The following is a 12075-nucleotide window of genomic DNA, read 5'->3' on the forward strand; positions in this document are numbered from 1 at the left end:
AATTTGTCTTTGATGTTTGGTCAAGTTGGAGGAAGAAGGTCCGATTGCGGGGAATGGCTGGCTTCAAGTTGACTGCAGCGGGAGCCCCAGCTTGGCAGGGTGGGTCCTCGTCAAAGGTGTGGTGCAGCATGTCAATCGAAAGGCGCGCTCCCCACCTTTTCGGATGACTGGATTCCGCTTTGAGCAACAACACCACCACTCACTCACTCATGTTGATTGACTAGACTAGGTGCCCGTCGACAGACAATGCTCCTTCAGCGAGACCATCCAGTCCGGGATTGTGTGACTGTGCCGCGACCAACCGGTCACCGTCCTGGAAGGGAAAGGTAGGAGGGTAGGTAGGTCGGAGAGGCTACCTACGATACCCTTGATGGCATGGGATGCCCGTCCTGGATAAGTCGAGTCAATGGACTTTTCTCTTCCTTTTTCCTCGTCACTCTTCCTTTTCGCATCGTCAAGACATTCTTTTCCACTTATCTTGTGTGTTGAAGGATTTATTATATGTGACCGAGTCGACTTCTCCCCACCATCTTTATATCCCGTCAAGAAAAAGTCCGAGCCCGTGGACTGTTGGTTCGCTTAGTTCTTACGCCCTCTGAACTACATCCTCCTCCTCCTCCTCCTCCTCCTCCACCCAACCAGCGTCAGCCAGCTATCCGAGTCTCACAGGGACAGACCATACTAGTACTCGTCAGCTGCGCCCTTTGAGGCCTTTGACACCTGCACCATGCCGACCATCCACGAAATGGAATCATTCATCAACTGGGACGGCATCGACCCAGCCTCCATGCCAGGTACTCGCCATCCCAACGACCTGGATCTGGCCCTGGAGAATGCCGCCGATGATGACTTTGCCAGCTGGGCCCTGCAGCACTACGAACACAACAACCCGCTTGGCCTCGGGGAAACAACCACGGCCGGCGATTCCATCGTGGCCTTTGAAGACTCGTTTGATATGCCATCCTCCCCTTGCAACCACTGCCAGGCCAATGGTTATCAGTGCAAGCGCATCCGTGAGGGTAGCTACAAGGGATATTGCACAGGCTGTGTGGCCCTGAACCGAGTCTGTAGCCTCGGACTGGTGGATCAACCTGCGGCACCCCCTCGGAACCCAGGTTCGACCACCTCCGTCGAAGAGCAAGACCGACCTTCTACTCCTGCTCCTCCCATTACACTCGCCGCCACCAAGGTCAATGGCCGCTTCTCGCGCGAGTCCATCAAGATCCTCAAGAACTGGCTCTCCATCCACCAAAAACACCCATATCCCAACGATGAAGAGAAGGAAATGCTGCAAAAGCAGACAGGCTTGAGCAAGACCCAGATCACGGGCTGGCTGGCCAATGCCCGTCGCAGAAGAGGCAAGGCTATGGGTGCCCCTCGGTCCATCTCTCCCGGTGTACGGAGCTTGTCCACCAATATGGACATACCCCAGAGACGGCCCCAACTGGAGCTCCTGAATCCGCTCCAACGTTGGCAGGTCTCCCCTCCAGAACACGAACCCGCCTCGGTGACTGCCATTGCCCGTGCCGTTACTGCCTCCGCCACTACCCTTTCATCCGGTAGTCCACACAGCAACAACTTCAACTTGACCGACGATGGCTCCAACAGATCCTTGTGTGCCGCCTCCTCGGCCAGCAGTTTCAACACGTCCATCTCCAGTGGCCTTTCATTCGCCTCCGCCTACTCGTACGGAACTCATGATTCCCTTGGCTCGTATGGGTCATCTATGAACCGTGGCCGGAGGCGAAGAAGGAGAAAGGCAGCACCAGTGCCGTCAGAGAAAAGAAACTCTCTCTCTGCGCCTCCCAAGACCTTTCAGTGTACTTTCTGTACAGAGACTTTCAGGACCAAGCACGACTGGCAAAGACATGAAAAGTCCCTGCACCTGTCTCTCGAGAGATGGGTATGTGCTCCTGAAGGCCCTCGGGCATCCAACCCCGAGAATGGCCAAGTGTCCTGTGTCTTTTGTGGAGAGGCAAACCCGGATGAAGCTCATCTCGAGACTCACAACTACTCCATCTGCCAGGAGAAAACCCAGGAAGAGCGCACTTTCTACCGCAAGGACCATCTCCGTCAACACCTGAAACTGGTTCACGACGTCAAGTTTGTGAACTGGTCCATGGAGCAGTGGAAAGCCACTACGCCCGAGATCCGGTCCCGATGTGGTTTCTGTGGCATCGTCATGGACACTTGGAGCATTCGTGTCGACCACCTGGCGGAGCACTTCAAAGCTGGTCAGACAATGGCCGAATGGAAGGGTGACTGGGGTTTCGACACTCCAGTTCTCGAGATGGTCGAGAACGCCATCCCACCATGTAGGATTTTCTTTCCCTTCAGCATATCTGAAACAACCTGCTGACATGATTCCAACAGACCTGATCCACGACGACAGAAACTCGCCAAATCCATACATAGCGACCCAAGAACCTTCAGAAACAGCTCGCAACGCCTACGAGTTGATCAAGAGCGAGCTGATGTATTATCTCGCCAAGGAGCGCGACATCATGGGCAGGCTGCCTACAGATGAAGAGCTCCAAGTCGAGGCATGCAGAATCATCTACGCAGCCGAGCTTCAGTCTAACCAGAGCGAAACCGCTATCCCATCCTGGCTACGAGACTTGCTTCTTTCTTCCGAGCCGTTGGCCCTGCAGGCAAGGATGGGACCTATCAGATCGGCAAACGAGAGCCGTCAAGCAGTTCTGCGTATCAACGGCAAGAGCAACATCTTTGAGGAGGATCCGATGGAGAACGAGCTCCACGAGTATGTCAAGGCTCGTCGGTTACTCGGCTTAACCGCCATGGATAGCGAGTTGCAGTATGAGGCCTGCAACATTATCGGTCGCATGGAAGAGTCGTCCAGCCATCCCTCTGAAGACGTTGCCAATTTTCTGCTGCGTCTCATTTACGCATCTACAAGCTGGCTCGCCGACTTTCGGCAGCGAGCTGTCTTGCCGCGATCTGAGGATGTCGGAGATGAGGCAAGGCGCTCCACAGACCCTTCCAAGATCGATTCGACTATCTACAACTACAGTCGCCTTGAGAGGGAGCTGGCCGAGTTTTTGCACCTGCAACGTTCGATGGGCATAGAGCCCACTGATATGGACCTACAAACCAAAGCCCGTATAATTATCTACGAATGTGACGACTGCTGGAACCAGACGGCTGCCGATAACAGTGACTGGCTCGCAGCGTTTAAGCAGCGACATTTGTCTCCAGAAGCCAGCGCAGTAGCTTTGGCCACATACGAGCCATTGACCATCTCATCGGTGTCCCGAAAAGGCTTCACCCCGTCGATGGACATGGCCACATGGATGGGCAGCAGCTGCTTTAATGGTCCTCGGAATACTTCACTGGGAAGCATAGGTACTCCAACCTTTAATATCGCAGCAGGTGTAGACGGACACATAGGCAAACCCAACAACGCGGTCAAGATTGGGCCGTACTTCTTCAACGACGCCAACTGCTACCGCAGGCTGGCTCGCGAGTTGGGCGCATACGTGGCAGCAGTCATGTCACCAAACTCCCCAGACTGTCACATTCCCAGTGATGAAGAACTCCAAAGCCAAGCGCGCTGGATCTTGTATCAGGAGTGAGTCCCACTTACATCCCTACACACATTCTCTCTCCTCGTCCCCAGCTAATCTTTTTCTCTTTTTCATCCAGTGACGACCCCTGGAACCAAACCGCTGCCGACAACGCCGAGTGGCTCCGCCGCTTCAAGCGCGACGTTGGCCTCCTCACCGACGCCTCTCTGCCAGGCTTGCCCGAATGTACTCAATGGAGCGCCACCCAAGGCGGGTCCGGGTTCGAACCACCGTACTTGTTCCCGAACCCGCACGCACAAGCCACTACGGTGGAAACGGACATCCCCATCCAGATGAAAGAAGCCAAACGCATGTTTGTCGCGGAAAAACAAACGGCCAACAAGTACGTGAGGGGATTCAAGACCCGATGGCAGAGACCTGCGATGGTGTTTTGCTCCCGGGAGTTGGAGAAGGGGTTGATCAAGTTTGTTACGACCTGTGTGAGGGAGGGGAGTGATGGCGGCGGGGGAGGTGGAGGGGCTGCGAGAGGCATGTTCCCGAGTGATGAAGCGATTCGCGCCAAGGCGAGGGAGATTCAACAGCTGAGTACCACGTCAGCGGACGATGTTGTGCTACTGGAGAAGTTCAAAAACATGATGAGGGAGAGGCTGGGGTTGATTTCAGCTTCTTCTTCTCAGGGATCTACGCCGGATTTTTCGTCGAGCGTGGGTGCTACTGGCATGGGACTGATGCAGGGGCAGTCTTCGGCGTCTGTTGACACTTCGACGGTGCCATCGCCGGTTACGGCTGCTGGGTTCACTATTGCTGGCACCACCATCACTACCACCACCAGTCCTGGCATGGGCATGAGTATGGATTTGGGCCTTGTTGATATGGGCAATATGGACAACATGGGGGTAACCATGGGCATGACGAACCTGACGGATTGGTCTCCATCATCCACGGGCATGATGATGGGACTAGGAACAAGCATGGATGCTTCGTGTACCAGCATGGGCATGGGCATGGGCATGAGTATGGACATGAATCCCGACATGACGAACACGAGCATGAGTATGATGAGTATGAGTACAAGCATGCCCACAACACATATGGGTATGCTGGCAGGAGGAGGAGGAGGTGGTGGTGGTGGACAAGATGACCACAACATGATGATGATGATGATGATGTTTCCGGGAAATGAGATGGACGATCTGCTACAGGATTCCAACTTTGGGTTCTCTTCCAACGACGATGATTTGGCGGTTATGGGAGGAATCGGCCAAGTATAGTTTGGTTTAGGAGTGGATGAGAGACTTGGTTAGTGGTGATGTTTGTAGCTTTTGTGTCAGGGGAAAGGGGGAAAAAGTTTACTGTTGATATTTTGATATTGTCACTGAAGCGAGTACTTGCAATCCTTCACAACATGGCATTTGTCTTGTCTTGTCTTTTTTTCCCAATGAAGAGCGACTGGCACATATAGTCTCTAAAGTATATATGGTATATAACACAATCATCAAATAGCAAAGAAAATAACTCACACCTGTTGTCCCTGTCCCAACTAATACAACAAAAAGCGACAAAGCTTAGTTCAGTTACAACGAAAACATGGTTCCCCTCTAGACTAGATATGAACAAACGACCTTTTCGCCTTTTTTTTTTTTTTTTTTTTTTTCTTTTCCTTCTTTTTTTTTTCCTTCCCTCTTCTTATCTACAATTCCAACAGGATTAGCTGCAACTCCAAACTCCAAATTCAAAACATCACCTCGAATCAACTTCTTCCCCCTCCCCCCCAAAAGGCGTTTCGTTTCATTATTTTTTTTCTTATTGACATGTGTGTATTGTGTGTGTATACATGTACATTTTCGTACGAGTGTAATTTGAAAAAAAAGGAAAAGAAAAAAAAAAAAAAAAACTTGGCAAAGATGGGAAAGATACTTTATGTATATATATATATATATATATATATATATGTATCGAGTAGTACTACGATGTTTTGAGTATGATGTTGAGTGGGTGCAAACACTCACTGGAGGGTAAAGTAAATACACCTCCCACCACCGATATCAAGTGAGTGGTGGGATAGATAGCTTCACTCTTCGCTTACCTCTCGGTGGTTGAAGACTGAAGATATGACTACACTGATAAAGACTGGTCCCGGATGATTATCTCAGCCAGTGAGTTTTACGGAAATCCTTTGATACGTTTCATAATTCTTAAAATGACCGAGCATCCCGCCGTGTAGTTTGGCTTCATCCACACGACAATGTTAGCTGCTCCGCTCATGTCGAGGGGCGTAATCGAACTCCCTGGTTCCACCACGGTAAGCGATCGTGTGGATTCTCAACCTTGTCGTATGGAATTTTCATCGGGTTCAGCGGAAATGGATCATGGAAATAAGTATCTCATCATGCGAACCAACCATTCTCATATGGTATGATTATGTTCAAATGTCTTGCATAACGAATGTATGATGCTATTGCCACAAGACTAGCCAGCCCACACAAAGTCGCATTCTAATCTGTTGGTATCTCCTTTCACCTGTAAACCCTAAAGTGTCCGCCTTTTCAACCCATACCATGTTGTCTTCATACGCGTGCAAAAAGCAGACTATTTTCCATGCAGACCAAAATCCCAAATCTCCCCAAAACGCCGTGAAGACCGAAGTCGGGAAGTGTATGTACAGCGAAAAAAGCGGAGGTGCAGGTGTTGATCACGTTTCCGTCTTGCTCCTCTCTTACTGTACTACTCCGTGGTCATTGCGCGCTATCTACGGCTAGAGCCACGGCTTCCCATGCAATTTTTTCCCCCTGTCCCTTGAAGCCTTTCATAATCCGAAGACTCCGTGAAACCCCCTCATTCTTCTAACTCCACTCATGCCGCATCAGCCGTGGTAACGGGTGGGGTGACACGAGTAGGTTGAAGGCCAGCTCTAACGATCTTCTTGCCAGAAGAGTCGGTAACAGTGGCAATATCCTTGTTCTCGGCCTGAGCACGCTTCCAGATCTCAACCTCGCAGCCGCCGCGGATGACACCGACGCGCATGGTGGAGAGAAGGTTGTGGGCAGCGTTGGAGTGGTTGTAGACACCGCCGTTGAAGATGGCGGTAGCGTCCTTGCCAATAGCCGAGTTGATAAGAGCCTTGCCACCAGGGTGGTCCTGAATGAACTTGCCGACATCGTGGATGACACCAGCGACAGCGATCCAGGCCTTGCCGTTCTTGGACTCCTGGACAAAGTCGTCCCAGCTGACAACGGGGAGGTTCTCAAGGGGAATACCCCAGTCAAGGGTGGCACGCTTCTGGTCGAGCTTCTTCTGCTGCTGCTGGAGACGGCCCTTCTCAATCTCGTTGTGAGGGAACTTCTTGAGGTCGTAGGCGAGACCGAGCTGCTTCCAGACCCAGATGCACCACTTGGTGGGGTCGTACTGCCACCACTCAATAGCGTTACGGAAATCGCTGGGGAACTCGTGGTGGAAGTTGTGGTAACCCTCACCAAGGGTGACGAGGGCAGTGATGACGTGATCTCTCGGTGAGTTGCGGTCGTCGAAGGGCTGGTCGCCGAGCCAGTGGGCAAGAGAGTTGACGCAGAAGGTAGCCTGCTGGATGAAGAAGATACGGAGGATACCGCCGTAGATGAAGCCACCAGCATAGTCACCCCAGCCGAGACCGCAAATAAGGGTAGGGACGATGAGAGCCATGACGATGACGCACTTGATGTAGTGCTTGTGCTGCCAAACGACGACGGGGTCCTCGTTGAGATCGGTGATGTCGGTGCGGCCGATTCTCTTGGGATTCTGCTTCATGACCATCCAGCCAATGTGGGAGTAGAGAAGACCCTTGCGGACCGAGTAGGGGTCCTTGTCGGTATCGGTGTATCTGTGGTGAGCACGGTGGTCCCTGGACCACCAGCGGGCGGAACCCTCGACGGCAGCAGCACCACCAGCGGCGAGCCAGATCTTGAGGGGGAGGGTGGCCTTGTAAGAGGTGTGCGCCCAAAGTCGGTGGTAACCGGCAGCTAGAGGAGAATGAGTCAGTCATGGACCTGTTGTTGATAGCCTTGGACGCGGAGCATGCTTACTGATACCGAGACCGGCAAAGTAGTAGTAGGCGATAGAGAAGAGGATGGTCTTGGTCTGAGCGGGGACCCAGTAGGCAGAGATGAGACCGGCGAGAGGCACAAAGATGATGAAGGTGGTGTTCAGCCAGTTGACGTGCTTGTCTGTGAAGGGAGGTATTGTCAGCGTCTTTTGTTTGCCGAGGCTTCGACGCTATCAGAAAAAGAGTTACTTACACCAGTTGCCCCAGGTGATGGGCAGCTCGGTGATGTGAGGCTTCTTGAGGTCATACTTCTTGCCTCTGAGAGGGATGAAGTCGGTGGTGCCATCAGGGACATTCACAGCCTGAACCTCAGCAGGGATATCCGTGGCCGAAGTCGAGGCCATGGTGTCGATGTTGTTGTTGTTGTCGAGGGATGAAGTCGACGACAAACTGGGTGAGTGAGGTATGGTGTCGAAAAGGTGGACCCGCTCTGTCGTTGCTGGAGCACAACGAGTTGGGAAGAGTCGGGAGGGAGATGATGACCGAGGTCAAGTGGGCTGAAGGAAAGGGAAGGGAAAAAGGTGGGAGTTGGGCAGAGGTCAAGGTATTATTAAGTAGTAGCAAGAGGAGGCAGGCCCAAGGGTTCTCAGCAGATCAAAGCTTTTGCCTGTGAAGTGGGTTCCCGGGTGGGAGGAGAGGGAGATGGAGAGTCTGTTTTGGTAGAGGTACTTGCAGATTGGAGGGAGTCCACCCACACTCCCCGTCACTCACTCGTGCTTGCTTGCTTCAGTGTGCTGCCCTGTAGTGTAGTGTACAAGTGAAAGTACTTCAGGTTTGTAGTGCGTCGCTAACCTGATCTTTGCACCAACAAAGCGGATACACCAGGGCAGTATTAAGGTTTCAAGAGGGAAGGCTCGGCGAGCAGTGCCGACAACTCCCAGAGCCCTTGGTTCCCTTTACACTTTTTTTTGCCTCCCGTTCGTCCTAGGGCAAATTGTCACCAGCATGGCCAGACCCTGGCGAAGGCAATGGAAACTGGTTGGGGTTTTCCGATGGGTGATGAGCCGACAACAGCAGAGGAGTGGATTTCATCAACGACTCGGCTAAGACGTGTGAGTGACTGGAATTGCACCACAGCGGATTGGCCTCGGTATTGTACAAGACATGTGCTTCTCACCAAGTGTTCTTGGTGCTCTCAGGGTGTTGTTTTGGGGCTGTTTTGCGGGCGAGCCATGCGTTGATCGCTCGTCTGTCGTCCTGAATTTGCCGTTGATGAGTTTTGTTGAGCAGAATGTTGGGGACATGTTCCCGTCCGTGCATTCAGGTCCCGTCCATTCAGGGCAGGTGGGCTCCGTATAAGTCGGGATCCGACGGCGATTGGCCGGACATGCTCACTCTGGCCCTTGTACCTTGTACATTGTGGCGGCCTGTCGCTTTGCCCTGGTCTCCGCTGTTTGTCACCCACTGTCCACAGCCCCCACGCTTGGCTGACGGGTACAAGTGACATTGGCAGCGATTTGCTTCATTCACAAACCCTTTCCCTCTTTCGCCCAAAGAGGTGTGGCAAAGCTGAGGTCCCTGAAGTAAGTCTAACTCTCTCCACCTCTTGATGAGCTTTCTCCAGATGCCTCGCTCGGATCATTGACTTCCGCGAAGCTTGGGAATCGAACGACATGGAAATCCGGCATGTCCCGACTTTGCAAAATGGAACATGATGATGATGCTGACGGCTGACGTGCGCCCAACGCACTGCACTTCAACGAACTTGATACGGACCACAAGGAAGTCGCGGACTTCAGGACGGACCAGGGCAGGAATGCGGTCGCCATGATAAGGCAAGATAACAACAACCAAAGCAGGAGCTTCTTTCCATGCAGTGCTATCAAACGGACCACGGCGCCTTCCCCGGATTTGCAACCAATCTTGCCAAGTGGAAGTGCCTATGGAGCCCGCAACGGTCAGCTGTTCCTTCCTTCGTCATCCTGGCTGTCGACGCAGTGAAGCATCAGAATTCGAGATGAACTCCGGTTCGTCCCATCCAGAATTCACGCTTTGACAGTGCCTCCAAAGCAACGGTGATTGGCTGGTTAGTTGCGTAGCTCCAACCAGGGGCAGCTTCAAGGGCAAGGCTCCGATTTCTCAACATTCCTTCCCGCACCTTTGCATTTCGGCAGCCAATCAAGTCGCCTGCTTCTTCGCATTCCGGCTAGCAAAGACTTCAACGCATGCTTATGTAACATTTCAACCCTCTGCGTAAGCCAAGAAGAGAGGAGGTTTCCAGAAAGACTGAGATTGCAATTTCTTCAATCATCATCGTCATGGTCGTTCGCCTTCTTCTGCCTTCAGCCTTCAGCCTACACTACACTATGTATGGTCCCCGTGGGGGGCGACTCACGGTGGGGAATGGGGAGTTGCGTCCAAGATGGAGCCGCGACGGAGCCGGAGGCGGATATGTATAGCCTAGCATCGGGAGCACCATCCAAGTGTCCGTCGGGTCCCTGGTGGGGTTCGGCCGTCAACCCCAGACCCCGATCCGGCCTGCGAGCTTCTCCTCGGCACCTCGTCCACCTTTGTTTCGAGACGATGCTCGAGCTACATCGAGATTGAAAAGTTCAAGAAAAGGAATGAAAACCACCTTGCTCGACCCAACAAGTCGCTCCGACACAAAGGCACCGGCAGCATATTTATGATCCAATCGTACGAGGAGCCGGACTTGAAGGAATAGCTCCATGCAACCAAGACTTTGCTTGGTACCTCGGCTGTGACACCATCAACGTCAACGTCGTCGACCCTACCCGCCATTCCAATGGGCTATTAAAAGCATGCGGGAACGTGTGTGCCAAGAGAGAGCTCAGGCCATGTTTTCCATTTCGTTGGGAACCGTCGCTTAATCGTACGTTGGTCTTTTTTTTTTCTTCTTCAGTCCTTCAGAGGAAGAAAGGCAGAGGAGTGCGCTATCAAGACATGCCTTGTACTCTTTTTTGCCCGTCATGGCACACATTCCCTTACCTCTGCCTACATTCAACACTCGTGGCTCTACACCAGACTTCGATTCGCCAAATGAGGACAGCCTACCCTGGCGGTAAATACATAGGTGACCTGCCAGCTGCCAGATACCCTCCCTCTTCACTCATACGCCAAGTCGAGCATCTGGATATCACCATCATGTCGCCCCTTTGGACCTGACGACTGTGAAACACTGATGATACTTGACTCCCTCCAGATGAGAACACTTGATTTCCATACCACGCAATCCTCAATCTCAGACAGCCGCCCAACACTCGGTCCTATCGCCTCGAGACAGAATGAAGTACGCCGAATGTTGTCACTTCCATGTCATTCCCCAGGTCAACGCTGTTTTTCTCCCTTTCAATAATCTTAGTGCCAGGAAGCAGACGTCACGTTTTCAAACTTACGTCGATATTTTGAAGTTGGGAAGCCTATTCCAAGTGGAAAGAATGAGAGACAACGACGATCCACACATCAAAACAAAGACGATGGGCTTACGTCGATATACCTCAACAAAATAGTCTTCACTCAGAGGATGCTGTGCGAAGAGATTTACAGGAAAGACCATCACTTTACTCTCAGATGGATGTGCCAGAGAGTAAAGTAGGACTGACTGTTCGAGGGCGCATGCAGCAGACCAGTTTGAAGCTCTGCGTCACATGTCAGACTCTATCGGAATAGTCATGACATCGACAGATGAAGGATACACTGAGCTGGGGGTCACCGTCGGGCGACTTTACAACCATTACTCCTGTCTGTCCGTGTCCGTGTCCGTGTCCGTAATAATTTTTTTTCCAATGATAGCAGACGCATGCCTGCCTACTGTATGATTCTCATCTACACAGGCCAAAATCACCTCAAGTTCCCCGATTGTGTTTGCAGAGCCAGGCTAAAAGGTTTAGTGAAAGAGATTGACAGAGGAGGAACTCCATGATCTTTAGCCAAATGACTCAGATTTCAAAGTACGTCAGAGCACTTTGTCGGGACACGCTAGAGGTAGTTCGGGTTGATGTCACTCATCGACCAGTCATATTTTTACCATCCAGCCCTACGGCATACACAGGGAAGGAAAGGGAAGGAATGCCTGGGGTATTTATTAGAGGTAGGTACCTAGCTGTGAGTATGATCTCAAAGAAATCAGCGCACAAAGTGTTGGCCAAGTTGATAGCGTGCCGGCAGGTTTACGCAATGACTACCTAGGTAGGAACTCCATTCAAACCAAGGTTTCCATGCCCCTTCGTTTCTGATGCGCCGTCGCAGTTTTGTTGGTCAATTGATCGATGGATGGTCTATAGACTTGAAGGAGGGCATTCAGCCTCACGTCTCTTCACCGAGGCAAGTCCAATCATCGCCCACTACCTAGAATCTGATAGACTACCTAGTGTAATGAGGACCTGCTGTGCTGCTACAGTATAAAACCATTCCATTTGCCCCGCCGCGCGCGCGCGCGCGCCCACCCCTTCCCAATTGTATAGATAGATATGTGGGAAAAGAGAAAAAACA

General features: G+C 52.0%; 2 protein-coding genes across 2 annotated transcripts; one reads left to right on the forward strand and one right to left on the reverse strand.

The window, feature by feature from the left end:
* Positions 1-615: 615 nt before the first annotated feature.
* On the forward strand, positions 616-5072 carry B0T23DRAFT_366201 (uncharacterized protein). Its single transcript, XM_062836388.1, has 3 exons — positions 616-2315; positions 2374-3589; positions 3664-5072. Exons 1-3 carry the CDS (start codon positions 728-730, stop codon positions 4814-4816), a joined length of 3957 nt encoding a protein of 1318 aa, XP_062688605.1. The 5' UTR covers positions 616-727; the 3' UTR covers positions 4817-5072.
* A 1279-nt stretch (positions 5073-6351) lies between these two features.
* Positions 6352-8257, reverse strand: B0T23DRAFT_240075 (acyl-CoA desaturase 1). The gene is made up of 3 exons (XM_062834023.1): positions 7817-8257; positions 7604-7744; positions 6352-7540 (listed from the first exon to the last, which is right to left on the reverse strand). The coding sequence occupies exons 1-3, from the start codon at positions 7965-7967 to the stop codon at positions 6399-6401; spliced, it is 1434 nt and encodes a 477-aa protein (XP_062688606.1). The 5' UTR covers positions 7968-8257; the 3' UTR covers positions 6352-6398.
* Between the last annotated feature and the right edge of the window lie 3818 nt (positions 8258-12075).

The sequence above is a fragment of the Neurospora hispaniola genome, assembly GCF_033458365.1.
Source record: "Neurospora hispaniola strain FGSC 10403 chromosome Unknown B0T23scaffold_9, whole genome shotgun sequence".
Classification (NCBI taxonomy): Eukaryota; Fungi; Ascomycota; class Sordariomycetes; order Sordariales; family Sordariaceae; genus Neurospora; species Neurospora hispaniola.